We start from the raw sequence: 20072 nt of genomic DNA on the forward strand, positions 1-20072 counted from the left end.
AGGAGTTGGAGGTTGCTGTAAGCTGAGATGCCACAGCACTCTACCCAGGGGGACAGCTTGAGGCTACTGTCTCAAAAAAAAAAAAAAAAAAAAAAGACTTCATATAACTCAATAACAATAGTATAGATAGCCCACTTTTTAAAAATGGGCAAAGGAATTAAATAGACATTACTGTGAAGAAGATATACAAATGGCCAGTGATCACATGAAAATACACTTAACATCATTAGTCATTAGGGAAATGTAAATCAAAACCACAAGGGAGATCACCTCACTTGCCCTGGAACGACTATAATTTTTTTTAAATGGAACAAGTGTTTGACAAGCACGGGGAATAATTGGAACCTACCTACATTGCTAATGTAAAGTAGAAATGATTCAGCCACTATGGAAAACACTTTGGCTATTCCTCAAAACACTAAATGTACAACCATATGATCCAGCATTTTCACTCCTAGGTGTATACCCAAGGGAATTGAATTCAGGAACTTAAACTGATACTTACATCAGTATTGCAGCCTTATTCACAGTAGCCAGAAGATGGAAACAATTCTAGTGTCCATGAACAGATGTACATAACAATAATAACAACACTATTTTAAGAAACCCAAAGGCACAGCTGAGACATTGTTAGACATAAAAAAAGCTAAAAGAGGGCTGCGCCTATGGCTCAGTGAGTAGGGCACCAGCCCCGTATACTGAGGGTGGTGGGTTCAAACCCGACCCCTGCCAAACTGCAACAAAAAATAGCCAGGCGTTGTGGCAGGCGCCTGGACTCCCAGCTACTTGGGAGGCTGAGGGAAGAGAATCACCTAAGCCCAAGAGCTGGAGGTTGCTGTGAGCTGTGACACTATGGCACTCTACTGAGGGTGACAAAGTGAGACTCTGTCTCTTAAAAAAATAAAAGCTGAAAGAATGTATCATGTCCCCCATTATAAGAAATGTTAAAGAATATCCTTCAGGGAGAAAGGAAATGAAATCAAATGGAAATCTGGACTTACAGAAATGAATGAGCTGTGTTGGCAATGGTAACAATATGGGTAAATAATGTAATATTTTCCTTAATATTTAAATTACCTTTAAAAAGTAATTGTGTTAGTTTTCTATGGCTGTATTAACATGAATTGAACAGCTTCAAACAGCACTCACTTTATGGCTGTTAGTGTAGGTCAGAACTCACACACAGGCTGGTTTCTTTACTCAGTATCCAAAGGCTAAAAATCAAGGTGTCAGGTAGACTGAGATCTCACCTAGAGGCTCTAGGGAAAAACGCTGTTTGAAGCTCACTCTTGTTGGCAGTGTTCAGTTCTTCACGGCTACACATTTCCTCACTGGCTGTCACTAGGTACTGCTTTTTGCTGTTTGGGATTGCCCGCATTCCAGTTATATCACACCTTCCATCTGCAAGCCAGTAATGGTGCATCAGATTTTTCTTGTGCTTCAAATCTCTGACTTTTCTTCTACAACCAAATGGAGAAAACACTTATTTTCTTACCTATAGATGAAAATAATTAGATCAGGTCAGGTTTTATATTTTTGTTTTCTTCAAAAAGGATTTGTAGTAGTAGGTAGAAATACTCAACTCCAAATGAAATGTAGCATGGAGTCCCAGATATTAATGAGTAAAAATGCAATTTATGTAGTTCTTTTCTTTCTTATCTTGAGGAGTTTCTTATGGAATATCTCTGATGTTCCTCTGTATAGTAGGTATTTGTGTTATATTCAGCTGGTATGAAGGTGTTTAGGTTGACAATTTAAGGAGCCTCGCAGTCACAGCAAACTTTCATTATGTTTTTTTTTTTAATTTGTTATTATTTTTTTAGACAGAGTCTCACTATATTGCCCTTGGTAGAGTGCTGCGGCATCACAGCTCACAGCAACCTCAAACTCTTGGGCTTAAGGGATTCTTTTGCCTCAGCCTCCCGAGTAGCTGGAACTATAGGTGCCCACCACAATTCCCTGGTATTTTTTGTTATTGTTGTAGTTGTCATTGTTGATTGGCAGGCTGGGGCCAGGTACAAACCCACCAACCCTGGTGTATGTGGCTGGCACTCTAGGTGCTGAGCTACAGGCACCGAGCCTTTCGTTATGTTTCTTTCTTTTCCTCAGTTTTGCCTTCTTAGAACTCTCCTGTTTGTCAAGAAGTTACGGTCAAGAACAAGGAGAGCATGGAAGCCAAGTTACTAACTGCCTGGTCCCAGGTAAGCAGGGCTGTTTTCTTTGTTTTCCAACTGGGAATTCTCTTTTGCTTAAGGTCTAAAGTCCTTGCCCTGGGACTTCAAAAATGGTATCTTAGACATTTTTCTCCAGGAGATGAGGACTATGTATTTTGTTTGGTCTATTTATGGTTATAGTTTTGTTTCCTTTAACATAAACAAACAAACAAAAAACCTAACCCATAACAAAAGTTTAACTGTAATGTGGATGGGCGTCAAGGGAGTGACTGACATCAAATTTCTTCCCCAAAAGATGATGAGAAAACTTGGGAATGTTGATGCCTTTCTAGGGATTTTATTGTGTGCTTCAGTGTCCTGAGTGTGGTGCTGGCTGTATTAATTCCTCCTCTGCAAGTCCCTGTTGGCAGGAGTTATGTGATTATCAAAGGGTAACTATAACCAAGGCACAAAGAGCTCTGAAGAGGATGGAACTTGTGGGAGCAGAGTGGCCTGGGAGTATCAAGGATGAGAGACTGGCTCTTGTGCCTATTCAGCTTCTTCGTCTGGAGGGTCCTTCATGCAGGTCTGCACAAAGTGAGATTGGAGCTGAGGTTCCCTGGCCTGTCTGGAGGCCATATCAGAATACTCTGGGCTAGTGTTTATTGTGTGCATTTAACACAAAGCAGTTAAATAGCTTAAAGGTTCAGAATAAAATGCTGAAGTGACATTTTACACTAAGACATTAAGAATGACTTCTGGCTCGGCGCCCGTGGCTCAAGTGGCTAAGGCACCAGCCACATACACCTAAGGTGGCAGGTTCGAATCTAGCCCAGGCCCACCAAGCAACAATGATGGCTGCAACCAAAAAATAGCCAGGCGTTGTGGCAGGTGCCTGTGGTCCCAGCTACTTGGGAGGTGGAGGCAGGAGACTCGCTTGAGCCCAGGCGTTGGAGGTTGCTGTGAGCTGCGATGCCACAGCACTCTACCCAGGGGGACAGCTTGAGCCTCTGTCTCAAAAAAAAAAAAAAAAAGAATGACTTGTGATTTCTGAATAAATATGGGAGAACTAAATTAGTAAAGGCCCTAATTTTTTGAGAGAACATGTCCTGTTTGAAGAATTTGCAGCCCAGAACACAGAACTGAAGGGAGTGTGTGAGCAGCACAGGTGCTGTATTGGCTTGGGGCTAATGGACTTCCCATGGAAGAGTACACAGTGTAACAGGCCCGAGCAGAAGTGAAACAAATGAAAAGAAATCATTGACAAGACTGTTTGTTAGAGCTGATGACTTTGCAAAGGAGGCTGAGCCAGAGTCATCTGTGAGTTAAGATCATAAACCAGGTGTGTGCAGGGTTAGGAAGATAGTTTTTCAGGAATGAGAATATGACTTAATTTTAATATGCTGCTGAGCTGTTAGGCCATATTGACTGAAATGCAAGTTAATGAAAAGAAAAATCACTGTGGGCTTTGGTTTTTCCCTCTCTTTTATTATGGAAATTTTCAATTTGGGTATAGTTGGGGTGGTTCACATCTATAATCCCAGCACTTTGGGAGTCTGAGGTGGGAGAATCATTTGAGGCCAGGAAGTAGAGACTAGCCTGGGCAACACAGTGAGACTCTATTTCTATAAAAACATATAAAATTAACCAGTCTTGGGGTGGCGCCTGTGGCTCAAAGAAGTGGGGCGCCAGCCCCATAAGCTAGAGGTGGTAGGTTCAAACCCAGTCCCAGCCAAAAACTGCAAAAAAAAGAAAAAAAATTAACCAATCATGTTGACATGCAGCTGTGGTCTCTACTACTCAGGAGGCTCAGGGGAGAAGGATTGCTTGAGCCCTGGAGTTCAAGTGAACTATGATTGCACCACTGCATTCTAGTGAAAGAGAGACCCCCCTCTGTAAATAAATTTCTTTCATTCATTCATTCAGACAGAATCTCTCAGAATCTCACTCTGTGCCCTGGGTAGAGTGCTATGGCGTCATAGCTAACAGCAACCTCAAACTCCTGGATTTGAGCAATCCTCTTGCCTCAGGCTCCTCAGTAGCTGGAACTATAGGTATCTGCCACAACAACTACAAAAATTATATTAAGGGCAGCACATGTGGCTCAGTGAGTAGGGCTCCAGCCCCATATACCGAGGGTGGTGGGTTTGAACCCAGCCCTGGCCAAATTGCAACAAAAAAATAGCCGGGTGTTATGGCAGGTGCCTGTAGTCCCAACTACTTCTCTCTTGAGATTTCAAGAGAATTGCCTCAGCCCAAGAGCTGGAGGTTGCTGTGAACTGTGATGCCATGGCACTCTACCGAGGGCAACAAAATGAGACTCTGTCTCTAAAAAAAAAAAAAGATATATATATATATATACACACACACACATACACATCTAGATATATATATGCATTATATATATGATATAGATATATATACATTATAGATATATAGATGTATATACATTATATATGTGTACATATATAAATTATGGAAATTTTCAAATGAATACAGAAGTAGAAAAATAGTTTGATATAACAGAGGAGATAATTGTTATATCTATAATGAACTGGGGTCTAATCTAAGATTAGCAACTCTTGTTAGTGAAAAATTTAGAAATAGGATAGGCACAGTGGCTCACACCTGTAATCCTAACACTCTGGGAGGCTGAGGTGGGTGGATTGCTTGAGCTCAGGAGTTCGAAACCGGCCTGAACAAAAGTGAGACCCCCATCTCTACTAAAAATAAAAAAACTAGCTGGGCCTTGTGGCTGGCACTTATAGTCCCAGCTACTCAGGAGGCTGAGGCAAGGGGATTGCTTCAGCCCAAGAGTTTGAGGTTGCTAAGTCACCATGCCCTAGGACTCCCCAGGCACAGAGTAAGACTTTGTCTTTAAAAAAAAAAAAAAAAAATTAGAAACAACCTGGAAGCAACATCATCTTTTACGGCTATATTCATCTTAAGTAAAAATATTTTAAAAAATAACAAATAAATAACACAAAACTTCCTGCAAAGAAGGAGAAGCACACAAAAGGTTTCAAAAGTATTGTTACTATGGTGATTTAAAGTATACTTGGGCTATATACCTTATAAAATAGTACTATCCTGTGCTAGTGTATCTAATACTATGAGGCAGATAGTATTTTACAGCTAAGGGAACTAACTTCTGGTGAAGTTAAATAAATCAAACAAACATTATTCAACCTAGAATTTAAGGTATCCACAACCAGGCCCAGGGTTGCCTCATTTTTAAGTGTCAAAGGAGTGCTAGGTCATGTGGCAAGAGTATGTTTAAGTTTATGAAAAATGTACAAGTATTTTCCTAGTCTTTTGCTTAGTTTTCAACAAGTCTGTTTTTCTTACTTTATGTATACAAGTCTTTTGTTAGTTAATATAATTTGCAAATGTTATCTCCAAGTTTGTGGCTTGTCTTTTCATTCTCTTAGTAATGTCATTTTTTCTTTTATGGATTGTGATTTTTGATGTTATTGCTAAGAACCCTTTGAATAGCCCAAGATCACAAAGACTTTTTTCTATATTTCATTATAGAAGTTTTATAGATTTGTATTTTACATTTAATCTATTTAGGGTTTTTTTTCAGATTGACCCATTTATTATTATTATGTAATATCCTTTATCTCTGGTTTTATTCTTTGTTCTGAAGTCTGTGTTGTCTGATTTTTTTTTTTTTTTTGAGACACAATCTCACTGTCACCCAGGGTAGCGTGCCGTGGCGTCACAACTCACAGCAACCTCAAACTCTTGGGCTTAAGTAATTCTCTTGCCTCAACCTCCCAAGTAGCTGGGACTACAGGTGCCCACCACAACACTGGCTATTTTTTGTTGTAGTTGTCATTGTTATTTTAGCTGGTTCGGGCAGGGTTTGAACCCGTCAGCCTGGGTATGTGTGGCCAGCGCCCCACCCACTGAGCTACAGGCACTGTCCCCCCACTTTTTTTGACAGAGTCTCACTGTGTCGCTCTCGGTAGAGTACTGTGGCGTCACGGCTCACTGCAACCTCCAACTCTTGGGCTTATTTGATTCTCTTGCCTCAGCCTCCTAAGTAGCTGGGACTATAGGTGCCCACCACAACGCCCAGCTATTTTTTTTGTTGCAGTTGTCATTGCTTTTTTTTAGCTAGCCTGGGCCAGGTTTGAACCTGCCAGCCTTGGTGTATGTGGCTGGCGCTGTAACCATTGTGTTACGGGTGCTGAGTCTATCTTTTTTTTTTATATGGTAATTTTCTTTTTTTCTTTTTAAAAAATTTTTTTTTATTAGATCATATTTGTGCACATTAATTCTATCATGGGATACAGTGTGTTATTTCCATATACAATTTGAAATATGTTTATTATATGTTTTCTATATATCTTTCCCCTTTCTCACTTTACTGCCTTCATTTGGATTATTTAAATATTTGTTAATTATTAGCAATTAATAATGAATAATAATTTCATTTTAATTTGTATCTTGGCTTTTTAGTTATATATTTTTCTATTTTTCAATGGTTGCTATATGGATTTGAATGTAATACCTAATCTTTTATAGTGTACTTATGAGTTAATTTTTATCATTTCAGGTAAAATCTAGAAGCCTTATAACATATGGGTCCCTTTCATTTTTTCATTTTGTATGAAAGTTGTATATATACATACACAGTAGAGCCTCCATAGTTGACCACCTCCCTTCATTGACCACATCCTTAAGTTAACCTAGTTTCATAGACCAGACATGCAGCACAGACATATATCAGTAGAGTAGGCCTAGTTCCTATATTGTCTAGGATTGTCTCAAACTCCTGGTCTCAAATGATTCTCCTGCCTTGACCTCCCAGTTTTTGGGATAGGTGTGAGCCACCATATCCCACCTGTCCTGTATATTTTTGAAGAGTTTAGGAAAAGAAAACTAATCTATTATATTTATCCAGATATCTATTGTTTTTGTTAATTCATCCTTAATTCCCGAGATTTCAGGTTTCTCTCTGGTATTATTTCCCTCCTGCCCAAAGAACATCCTTTAGCACAGTTTTTTGAGTAGATCTTCTGGCAACAAATTCTGTTGGTTTTATTTTATTTGAGAATGTCTTTATTTTGCATCATTTCTGAAAGATTTTCACTGGATATAGAAATTCTAGCTTGACAGTTCTTTTAGCATTTAAATACAAACATTATTATTCCACTGTCATATTTTTTTTTGAGTCAGAGTCTCAAGCTGTCCCCCTGGGTAGAGTGCCATGGCATCACAGCTCACAGCAACCTCCAACTCCTGGGCTCAAGCGAGTCTCCTGCCTCAGCCTCCCAAGTAGCTGGGACCATAGGTGCCCACCACAACACCCCGGCTATTTTTTGGTTGCAGCTGTCATTGTTGTTTGGTGGGCCCGGGCTGGATTCAGACCTGCCACCTTAGGTGTATGTGGCTGGTGCCTTAGCCACTTGAGCCATAGGCTCAAAACCTTTTTTTTTTTTTTTTTTTTTTTTAAAGAGATGAAGTTTCTGGCTTGGCGCCTGTAGCTCAAGTTCTTTGTCAAATTGTTTTGCGACTATTGAAATATAATTCCTTGATTTCTTCTTTTTACTGATACCCAGTGTTTAGGAAGAGTATTTTGGGGTAATTATTTTAGATCATAAAAGATGGTCAGGATGGTCTCTTATGCATGAAGATATATTTGAACTCAGTACTTCTTCCCACTTCTTTTTCTGCCTTGAATTAAGTTCTTTATTTCATATACTCTAAACCTGCGTTAACTTTTGGTGTCTGATTCTCCCTGCTATAGTTGTTTCAAACAAACTTGATTTAAATAAAAGTGCTTCTGACACTTTCTTATCTTAAAGCACAATATGCAATTGTTTTCACACAGTGGGTAACTAAAAGCCATTCATTTTAAGACTTGACTAGAATCTCTCAAAATAAATACTGCTCACTCCTAGAATAAATTTTGGTGTGTCCTCTTTGCCTACCCCAATGCTATCAGCTGAATTTTTCTTCCTGTTAGGAATCATGAAAGGGAGAGCAGACAAATACATTTGGCTAATGCAAATGTGTTTAATGTTGCAGACACTGGTGACTTTTGAGGATGTACTTGTGGACTTCACCAGAGAGGAGTGGAAGCTGCTGGACGCTGCTCAGCAGATCATGTACAAAGATGTAATGTTGGAGAACTATAAGAACCTCCTTTCCTTGGGTAAGACTAACTCTGTTTTTGAAGGTATACTAGTTATGGTGGTTTTAGTTCATTCATTTTGATCACCTCATTGATCAACAGATACAGAGACCTTGAAGCAAATATCAAAGCATGGGCTTGGGGTTTAGGCATCTATTTTCTTTGGGATATAGAACAGGGTTATACTCCTGCTTTTGTGGAAAACTTGGAATTTTTAAAAAATGCATATTTCTACTGCCTCTGTATCCTCACACTGTCACCTCTTCTAGTTCTTACACGGGGTTTGGGGTTTAGGTCGACTCTGAGATGTTGCTTTGTGTCTACCTTGGAGCTCCACTCACTTAATCACTTCCTTGTCTTTCACTGTGAACAGGACATCAGCTTCCTAAGCCAGATGTGATCCTCCAGTTGGAGAAAGGGGAAGAGCCCTTGCTGGTGGAGAGAGGGATTCACCAAGAGACCCATCCAGGTGAGGACCAGACATAGGTCATCACAAGTAGTAACCCAGATGAACTTTGTGGGGCTAGTGCCTCTGGAGATAGTGGTCATTGACCCTCCTTACAGATCCTTGTTTCTGAGAAGGAGATTGAGTTTATCTACCTCTACTTTACCCACTGCCAGTCTCCTTTATACATTCTTGTCATGCTTGCATTGCATTCAGACACAAAGATATCTTCTACTTTGTTTTATCTTTCTATTGACATGCTTGGCTCCAGCCCTTGCTCATGTTACTTTCCTGACTTATTACCATTAACTCCACTATTCCCATGTTCTCACTTTCCACAGAGTTGTCTCTTGCATCTTTGCTCCTCATCTTCTTTTCATGTGGCCCTTTGCCATAATTCAGTTCTTCTCTGCATAAACTCTTTGCAGTGGAGTTTGACCATGTCCTTCTGATCTAATGGTGTGTTCTCTGCCAGTTAGAAAACTGCTGCCTTAACACTCTTCTTGCTTTCTAGAATTGCTGCTCTCAAAAACACCTGTTTTTCCAACTGTATTCGTTTAAATGTTCTTTGACTTTATTCCTATTTCATTTTATTAGTACCTCTAAAATGAAAATCATCATGTAGCTTCAAAGCATAATTCCTTTTCCCACCTTCCCTGTGTATATCTGTACCTTCTAGGTTAAAAATCAGCAAGTTGTTCTTCACCTTCCCCCTCATTTTTGTCTGACCTCTTCCTTGACCATTATTTCTAAGCTCAATTCTCTGACTGCCTTCTCCTCAGCCATCTTAGATATTACAACTTCTCATTGTGCAGAACAACTGAAGAGCACCATGTGTTCTCATGAGGGACATGTGGCTTCTCAAGCTCAGTACAATCTAGCCACATCAGAATGACCTACATCTTTTTTATTTCTTTCTCTGATACCTAACTTACGCACTATCTCAGGCTTTGAGTGTGATATAAATAAAATCTATCTGAGCCTTACTTATCTTGTATGTTTAGCTTCATGTTCTTTTTCTGCATAGCCTTTTATGGCTTCTCATGAAGTACAGGTCTCTTCTTTTTCTGAGCTTCAACTTAGTTTAAAGTGGGTAGAGTGTCGTGGCGTCACAGCTCACAGCAACCTCAAACTCTTGGGCTTAAGCGATCCACTTGCCTCAGTTTCCCAAGTAGCTGGGACTACAGGTGTCTGCCACAGTGCCCGGCTATTTCTGGTTACATTTGTCATTGTTGTTTAGCTGGCCTGGGATGGAGCTCGAACCTGCCAGCCTTGGTGCATGTGGCTGGTGCTGTAATCACTGTCCTGTGGGCGCTGAGCCTATTATAAACTTTTTTTACATTTGACTTGTGGCTGATTGTTTCAAAATCCTGTCTCAAATCAGTTCTTTCAGTACATTGTTAAGAACTCAATCAGCTGGGTACTGTGGACTTTGCCTATAACCCAACTACTCAGAAGGCTAAGGATGGAAGATCATTTAGGCCCAGTCGTTCAAGGCTGCAGTGAGCTATATGATGATGCCACTGCACTCCAGACTGGCTGACAGAGTGAGATACTGTCTAAAAAAAAAATTTTTTTTTTTTGGAGACAGTCTCACTATGTTGTCCTGGGTAGAGTGTTGTGGCGTCACAGCTCACAGCAACCTCAAACTCATGGGCTTAAGTGCCTCAGCCTCCCAAGTAGCTGGGACTACAGGCACCTGCCACAATGCCCAGCTATTTTCTGTTGCAGTTGTCATTGTTGGTTAGCTGGCCCAGGGCTGGGCTCAAACCTGCCAGCTTTGGTGCATGTGGCTAGCTCCATAGCCACTGTACTACAGGTGCCAAGCCTAAAAAACTTTTTTTAAATAAAAAAGACTTGATCAGTTAATTGCTTTAGAAATATGGGAGGAAAGATTCTTTTATTTTCTTTTCATTCTTTTCTTTTTATTTCTTCTATTTATGTGTTCATCTATTCATTAGGATTTCCTGGATTTATGTTGACATCTATTCCAAAATAATAGACTCATTGACTAGATCCCAGCAGTTTAGGGTTTTATTGAAAATTTATTGTCAAAAGGAGTATGACCTAGCATTTTGTGAGACTGCAGCAGGAGGATTGCTTGAGGCCAGGAGTTTGAGACCAGCCTGAGCACTCTGGGAGGCCAAGGTGGGTGGATTGCCTGAGCTTAGGAATTGGAGACTAACCTGAGCAAGAGCGAGACCCTGTCTCTACTAAAAATAGCTAGGTGTTGTGGTGAGTGCTGGTAGTCCCAGATACTTGGGAGGCTGAGGCAAGGGAATTACTTAAGCCCCAGAGTTTGAGGTTGCTGTGAGCTATGATGTCACAGCACTCTACCCAGGGCGACAGTAAGACTCTGTCTCAAAAAAAAAAAAAAAAAAAAAGAAGTACCCCATTTTTGTGCTGAAACACTCCTCTCCATGCTGTTTTCTATTAGTGCTCAGCCTCTCCCTGCATACATTTTCATCTTGGAATCTTTGCGTTGTCATTTGTAGTCTGAAAACCTCCACAGGATTTTTTGACACTCTGGGTGAGTGGGAGCAGTGAAAGGATGGTATGTTTTCTACTAAAAGTCATCAAATTTGGGAAAAAACTAGGAACTAACAAAGTTGTGAATGGAAATCAGGACCAGTGGTAGTGAGATTTTATAAAGAAGTCACGGACTTTGTCTGGCATAGGGATTATTTACCAGGTGTATTAGAGAGGACTAACATAGCAAAATACTACAAATTGGGTGGCTCAAAACAACAGAAGTGTATTGTCTCACAGTTTTGGAGGCTAAATGTCCAAAATGAAGGTGATAATGGGGCCAACGAAGCATTTAGGAGAGGATCTTTCCTTGCCTCTTTCAGCTTCTGATAACCCCAGATGTTCACTGGCTTATGGAAACATCACTCCAGTCTTGGTCTCCATCTATCTTCTTCTGTCTGTCTGTTCTACTTTTTAATTTTTATTTTATTTTATTTTTTTAGAGACAGTCTCAGTTTATCGCCCTCAGTAGAGTGCTGTGGTGTCACAATTCACAGCAACCTCCAGCTCTTGGGCTTAGCCAATTCTCTTGCCTCAACCTCCCGAGTAGCTGGGACTATAGGTGCTTGCCACAATGCCTGGCTATTTTTTTGTTGCAGTTTGGCCGGGGCCGGTTCGAACCTGCCATCCTTGGTATATGGAGCCGGTGCCCTACTTCCTGAGCCACAGGCACCACCCTGTTCTACTTTTTAAAACAAAGTTGTCATTCATATTGATTTAGGGGCCCATTTACTCTGATACTACCCTGTCTTAATTAATTACATCTTCAGTGACCCTGTTTTCAGTTAGGTCACGTTCTGAAATACTAGGGCTTTGGATTTCAACATATCTTCTTCGGGGGACGCACTTCAACCGGTAACCCAGGGTAGTATCACTGCACTTATATAAGAAGTGATACTATGTAAATAGTGTATTTATGTTCAGGGGCAAACATTTATCTCAAATCTGAAAAACATTCAGAACTACATGTAGCTTTTAAGCTAGGAAAATAATTTACAGTTATACATAGATAGGAGATAGGGAGAAAGTCCAAGATAGTATTGGTAAGGTTCCAGGTTTTAACTTGGTATCCTGTGGTATTGGTCCTTTTAGTTGTTGAGTCTTGATGTCTCAGGATAAAGGAATCAAAATAGAAAATAGGAATAATGGCTTGGTGCCTGTGGCTCAAGTGTCTTAAGGCTCTGGCCACGTACACCTAAGGTGGCGGGTTTGAATCCAGCCCGGGCTTGCCAAACAACAATGATGGCTGCAACCAAAAAATAGCCAGGCGTTGTGGTAGGCGCCTGTGGTCCCAGCTACTTGGGAGGCTGAGGCAGGAGACTCACTTGAGCCTAGGAGTTGGAGGTTGCTGTGAGCTGTGATGTCATGGCACTCTACCCAGGGGGACAGCTTGAGGCTCTGTGTAAAAAGGAAAAAAAAAAGAAAAGAAAAAGAAATGGGAATAATTATTATTATAAGTAGTATTGCTTTGATTGTACATGTGCTTGAGACTACAATGTACTCATACTTCATATAATACTTATGATAATCTTCTTATGCAACAAATATCATCTTTGGATTTCAGATAAGTAAAACAAGTTTTTAAAAATTTAACAACTTTTCTAAATTCCCCACTAGTGGTGGCATAAAGCTTAGACTAGAATCTATATCTGAGTAACTTTGATGCAGCTGTTCTTCCACCATGTAGGCTTTCTGAGAGTTCTGCTGTCTCAGTCATTTGGGCATTGTTCATTAGTGCTCTGGTGATGTAGATGAAAGGCATTGTCTAACATATGGCCATATTCATGATTTCAAAATATTAGATTGATAGTCATGTGAAGAATATGTGTCAGGGGAAGGCCTGGCCATTAGCAGACAGGTTAGGAAGTTACATTGTTAATATTTGGAGTAGAAAGTGGATGTGTACTCTTTTCTGTAGGATTTTTTTACTGCCTTACTTTGAATACTCTGATCATGCATCATGTTCAGTCCTGTGCTCCTGCTTACTCTTCTTGCTCCTTTGGAGTACTGAAGAGCCCAGTACCTGTACTGTTTACTGCTGTAGACTTATCTTTTCTCATTCTTTGTCAGGGTTATTAAACCATATATGAAAGTAATTCTATACATGTGTCACATTCTTTGTCTCTTCATTCATCCCATTATTTTTACCTTAGTACTTTCTTTAATTGTGCAAAGTTTTATTTCTTTCAGATTTGGAGACTACAGTTGAAATTAAATCATCAGTTTCTAGTAAGAGCATTTCTAAAGATAAGCAATCCTATGACATTAAAAAGGAAGTAATAGCAAAGAATGATCTCTGGTATTTATCATTAGAAGAAGTCTGGAAATGTAAAGACCAGTTGGACAAGTATAAGGAAAACCAAGAGAGACATTTGAGGCAAGTAGCATTCACCCAAAAGAAATTACTTCCTCAGGAGAAAGTCTGTGAAAGTGGCAAATATGGGGGGAATTGTCTTCTTCCTGCTCAGCTAGTATTGAGAGAGTATTTCCATAAACGTGGCTCACATACTAAAAGTTTAAAACATAATTTAATTCTGAGTGGTCATCAGGAAAGCTGTGCAAACAACAGTAATGAATGTGGTCAAACCTTCTGTCAGAACATTCACCTTATTCAATATTCAAGAACTCACATGGGAAATAAATCCTATAGCTGCCCTGATAATAGCAATTCTCTTACACATGGTACATCCCTTGGTATATCAAAGGGCATACACAGAGAGAAACCCTATGAATGTAAGGAATGTGGAAAATTCTTCAGCTGGCGTTCTAATCTTACTAGACACCAGCTTATTCATACGGGAGAGAAACCCTATGAATGTAAAGAATGTGGAAAATCTTTTAGCCGGAGTTCTCACCTCATTGGGCATCAGAAGACTCATACTGGTGAGGAACCCTATGAATGTAAAGAATGTGGAAAATCCTTCAGCTGGTTTTCTCATCTTGTTACCCATCAGAGAACTCATACAGGAGACAAACTATACACATGCAATCAGTGTGGGAAATCTTTTGTTCATAGTTCCAGGCTTATTAGGCACCAGCGAACTCATACTGGAGAGAAGCCTTATGAGTGTCCTGAATGTGGGAAGTCTTTTAGGCAGAGCACACATCTCATTCTGCATCAGAGAACTCATGTTAGAGTGAGGCCCTATGAATGTAATGAATGTGGGAAGTCTTATAGCCAGAAATCTCACCTTGTTGTGCATCATAGAATTCACACTGGACTGAAACCTTTTGAGTGTAAAGATTGTGGAAAATGCTTTAGTCGGAGCTCTCACCTTTACTCACATCAAAGAACCCACACTGGAGAGAAACCATATGAGTGTCATGATTGTGGAAAATCCTTCAGCCAGAGTTCTGCCCTTATTGTGCATCAGAGAATACATACTGGAGAGAAACCATATGAATGTTGCCAGTGTGGGAAAGCCTTCATCCGAAAGAATGACCTCATTAAGCATCAGAGAATTCATATTGGAGAAGAGGCCTATAAATGTAATCAGTGTGGCATTATTTTCAGCCAGAGCTCTCCATTTATAGTCCATCAGATAGCTCACACTGGGGAGCAGTTCTTCACATGTAGTCAGTGTGGGACAGCACTTGTTAATAGCTCTAACTTTATTAGATACCAGACAAATCATATTAGAGAAAACGAATATGGAAAATTTATCACAAAGAGCAATAAATTTACTTTGGATTAGAGAACTCCTAGAGATAAGCTGTACAGTTTGAATCTATGTGGAACTGCTTTCAATTTTGTTACTATCACATTGCATACTGGAGAATTCATCATGGAGGGGTTAAAAAAACTCACAAATTTTATTTCAATAATGGATACATCAGATTGTCTTTCCATAAATTCCTATAAAAGTAATTGTCCTATCATCATTCTTGACCAAGTCTTAAATGCTAGAATCTGAAAAGGAAACATTTAATAGGAAACATTTACTTTCCTATGTTTAATAGGAAACATTAAACATAAATAGGAAACATTTACTTTCTTCAAAAAGGTAAATGAGTATGCTACTATAGGGAAAGTGGTGGAAAATGATATTCTAGTGAATTAGTACATCATAGTTTACCTGGTTGTGCCTCTTCTCTGGGACACTTAGTAGTGTTTAGTATGTTTTATGTGTCTGGTATGAGCCACATGGGGGTTAACAGCAAGGAAAATGCTTATAATGTAATTAAATTAAAGAACAATACATTTACATATAATACCCATTTTTAAATATGTTTGCATGTGGACAAGAATCGAAAGTATTTATAGATAAATGAACAGAATTAATTTGTTAGATAGTGGGATTATTAATGGGTTTTATAGTCTATTTAAAACTGTAGTGTTTTAATAGTGTTGCTGTATTAATTATTTTAATACATTTCTAAATATTAATAAAAGATATCTAATTATTTTACCATCAAGGAAGGTTGAAAACCAATTGCTAGCAAACTTTGCTATTATTTCTAAGTTGTTTGGGGTCACAGAGTTCTAATCTTTGAGATGTGGTGATAAATGCTCCTGAGGATTTAAAAACACAGTAATTCTCTGGATGTTGGAACCTAGAGAAATTTTGATACATGGGGGCAGGTCCTCTATTTTAGTTGGAACAGATATCCAGAGAATATTTAGACCAAGTGTCCTCATGAGACTAACACAACATTGCCCCCAAAACACTCTTTCTGAAGGTAGTCTTCTATCTTTATAAAGAAAACTTAATGGTTAACAACATAGACTTGAGCTAGACTACCCAGGTTGCAATCTCACTAGCTGAATAATCCTAGGCATACTTTTTAGCCTCTCTGTACTTAACTTATAGATAGTCTCCTCTGTAAATTAGAGACAATAATAGTATAATACCTCATAGGATTGTGGTATTAAATGAGTAAACATAAATAGTGTCTGATATATATTTAAGCACTCTGTAATTATTACCAATATTGTTATTCTCCCACCTACTGTCTATTTTATTTAATTTGAATCTGTATGATTATAATAACTCAGTGAGTTCTCACTTCTCTTCCAATCATACATATTTTTCCTTTTTTCCTAAATCAGAACTTACCAATTCTAAGAAAAATCATTAGCAAATAGTGGATATATGAATTCATATCTGAAGGTCAGCAAAGAACTTTTTTTTTTTTTTTTTTTTTTGTAGTTTTTGGCTGGGGCTGGATTTGAACCCACCATCTCTGGTATATGGGGCCGGCGCCCTACTCCTTTTAGCCACAGGTACTGCCCAGCAAACAACTTTTTTTTTTTTTTTTGGCAGTTTTTCGCCAGGGCTGGGCCTGAACCTGCCACCTCCAGCATATGGGGCCAGCACCCCACTCCTTTGAGCCACAGGTGCCCCCGCAAACAACTTTTAATATTGTATGCAGATCTGTTTTATTTGTACAAAGGTTATCCTTTCTAGATCTCTGGTAAGTCCATAACCCTAAAACGATTCAGAAAGAGGATCTATTTTAATTTTCTGTTTTATTCTAAATAAATTGTGTGTGTGTAGATACTGAGCTTATACTTTAGATGCTCAGTGATTGATTGTTGAATGATAAATGAATATTGCTGTGACCAAGTGGACAGAGATCTTGATGTATCTCTGAAGAAAAGTGTAGAAAGGATTATTAGAAATGCAAGACTTGAGAACTACCAGGATCCATGAGAGGATCTAACTTGTACTCATAGTACAACTGAGATCATGTAAGTCAGCTCAGGTATCATGTTTTTAGTGAAGTCAGATCCAGAACTAGGTCTTGGGTTTCTCATTTCCTGCTGCTCCTCTTGGTGCTTATACAGCGTGCAAATATGCAAGATGCCTGTAGAAATGGTTTCCATTATGGTAGTGGTTCTTTATGAGAATAGAATAGCTCCTTAATTGGGTCTCTCAAAATTGCAGATAACCTGTGTCTCACCTTCTTCAATTGTATAATGATGGTAGCAGTATCTACCTCACAAGGTGGTGGTGTGGATTAAATAAGATGATATGTATGAAGCATACATACATAGTAAGTTCTTTGTGGGTGATTTATTAATAATATTACTGTTAATACCCTAAGAACCTAATCTGTAATGTTTAGAGTCATATACATCTGTGGATAATCATAGAAACATTGCTTGTAATGCACAATTTGCAAAATAAAAATGTACAAGAGGATAATAGTTGTTTATAGCATAGCTCTGTGATGGAATGTTATACAGACATTAAAATTAAGTGCATATTTGGTACCAAGAAAATCATTGATGCTGTTATGCCTTACCAAAAAAGCATGATAAATAATTTTCAATACACAGTAAGCTCAAACATATAAAAATCACATTGTAAAAAACAAATGAACATTGTTGAAAACTATAAGGAAATTTGGCAAAAGATTAATAGCATTCAACCTACAAATTGGGAAAATTGGTGTTTGCTTTTTAATTTTTGTGTATTTTATAATTTTTGCCAAAGTCTCTTCAAAGAATATGTTATTTTTAAAATCAGGAAAACAGTGTCTTTAGTAGTAGAATTGTTTTTCCTACAAAAAAGGTCATATCTACAGGGCAGTGCCTGTGGCTCAAAAGGGGAGGGTGCTGGCCTCATATGCTGGAGATAGTGGGTTCAAACCCAGCCCCGGCCAAAAAAAAAGAAAAAAAAAAGGTCATATCTACAGATAAGCCACTAGAATCTTATTAAGGGAATTTAGCAAGGTCATAGGATACAAGATTAATATACAAAATTCAGTTTCATGTCTGTGTACTAGCAGTGAATGGGAAGTGAATTCAGAAATACAGTTACATGTACAATGATGCAAGAATGTGAAATATTTATGAAAATTTAATAATGTGCAAGATCTATACAGTGAAAACTAAAGAACATTGCTGAAAGAAATTTAAGGATATATAATAACCACATAATAAAAGGAGAACTATTTTATGTCCAAGGTTGGGAAAACTCACTATTGTTAAGATGGCAGTTCTTCCAAAATTAATCTTTAGATTCAGAGGTGTTTCTTTGGAAATTAATAGACTAATCAAAAATGTATATGAAAATCCAAAGGACCTAGACTAACCAAGGCAAAATACTTAAAAGAAAACAGTTGAAGGACTTATATTACGTAATTTCAAAGATTTCTATGGAACTACACTTAAATGGACTACGTGGTATAGAATGATGGTAGAAATACATAAATAAAACATGATAGACTTTAGAAACTATAAAGATAAATTAGTGGTTGGCTGGGGGTGGGAGAGTATTTAAATATAAAGAGACCATCAGGGAACCATGGGGGTGATCTGTATCTTGATTGTGGTGATGTTCCCATGACTATTTATTTGTCAGACTCATCAAGCTACACTTTTAATGGATCCAATTTGATGTATGTAAATTTTTATCTCAATAAAGTTAACTTTTTTTAAATGCTCAGGGCTGTGTGCAAGTGGCTTATACCTGTAATCCCAGCACTTTGGGAAACCAAGGAGGGAGGATCACTTGAGGCCACAAGTCCAAGACAACCTGGACCATAGTGAGACCCTGTCTCTACAAAAAAACATAAATAGTAGGGTACAGTGTCATGTTTTGTAACTCCAGCTACAGGATACTGAGGTGGGAAGATCTCTTGTGCCCAGGATTTTGAGGCTGCTGTGAGTTATGATGACACCACTTCATTGTAACCCCCAAAAGAGAGTGAGGCCTTCTCAAGAAAAAAATGTCCAGAAAATCAGGGATTGCTAGGAAAAAAGAAAATCTACAGCTTTAAGTTAATGCTAGTAGTAGTAGTAGTAATAGTAATAACTTTAATTGATGATTTTTGTAACTTAACTACATTTATAGACTGCTTAATGTGAGGTAGCCAATGTGCTAAGCCCTTTAATGATTAGGTAATTTCATAATTTTATCAACCTGATGAAGAAATTGATGTCATTACCCATTCTATATTTCAAGGAACTAGAGTTTGGAAATTTTAAGTTGCCTGAATTCACATAGCTTGTAAATGTACAGGCTTGTTGGAAGAATAACTAGCAAGTTTGTGGCAGAGATCAAATAAGATACTGCCCGGCACATAGTAGGGGTGTCTTATAAAATTAGCTATTTTAATATAAAAATAAATATATAGGGCGGAGCCTGTGGCTCACAGGAGTAAGGCACTGGCCCCATATGCCGGAGGTGGCGGGTTCAAGCCCAGCCCCAACCAAAAACTGCCAAAAAAAAAAAAAAAAAAAAAAACCACACAAAAAAATATATACTGCTATATTATTCTCCCCAAAGACTCATTCTCTCAGATCTCCTTCAAACAATGTCCTCTGTTTCTCTGTTTATATTGCCTCTTGGTCATTATTTGCTTTCAAAATGTCACAGCTCTTAAGTGAAAATTAAAATCTAAAGTGAAGAAAGTAAACTATGCTGAACAAGTCACATGTATCATTTAATTTTCACAACTTGGATAAGTATATACTGCTTCCTTCTGTTTTATTAATTCAAAGTAACTTGTCCAAGGTTGTATAATAAGATGTGGAGGACCTGGGGTTGAAACCCAGATTACTCCATCTCCAGTGGCTATACTTTTTCGGCTAAAGGTCTTGGCATTATCTTGAGAATAATAATAATGAGAAAGCATTGATGAACTTTAAGCTAGGCTGTACATCAGTTACCAATGCTATGGACACATGAAGAATCAGAAAGTATTAATATTCATTCAAGCTTTATGCACACATTGATTTTATGCTATGTGTATAGCTCTCCCTGGGTATAAAATTACTGTCTGAATGATTCAGGTATATTACTTATATTTTCTGAAAATTCTAACATTTATTTCTAGAACACCAGGAGTT

General features: G+C 38.5%; 1 protein-coding gene across 1 annotated transcript in view; it reads left to right on the forward strand.

Moving 5' to 3' along the window:
* The window catches only part of ZNF10 (zinc finger protein 10), a 34401-nt gene extending 18837 nt beyond the window's left edge, over window positions 1-15564 (forward strand). The window contains exons 3-6 of the mRNA XM_023514979.1: window positions 2110-2201; window positions 8193-8319; window positions 8672-8767; window positions 13463-15564. Coding sequence (XP_023370747.1) covers window positions 2169-2201; window positions 8193-8319; window positions 8672-8767; window positions 13463-14967 — 1761 coding nt within the window. The 5' untranslated portion in view covers window positions 2110-2168 and the 3' untranslated portion in view covers window positions 14968-15564. The remainder of the gene's footprint in view (window positions 1-2109; window positions 2202-8192; window positions 8320-8671; window positions 8768-13462) is intronic.
* Window positions 15565-20072: the final 4508 nt, after the last annotated feature.

This window comes from Otolemur garnettii, unplaced genomic scaffold (genome assembly GCF_000181295.1).
Source record: "Otolemur garnettii isolate 467f Iridium unplaced genomic scaffold, OtoGar3 scaffold00062, whole genome shotgun sequence".
NCBI lineage: Eukaryota > Metazoa > Chordata > Mammalia > Primates > Galagidae > Otolemur > Otolemur garnettii.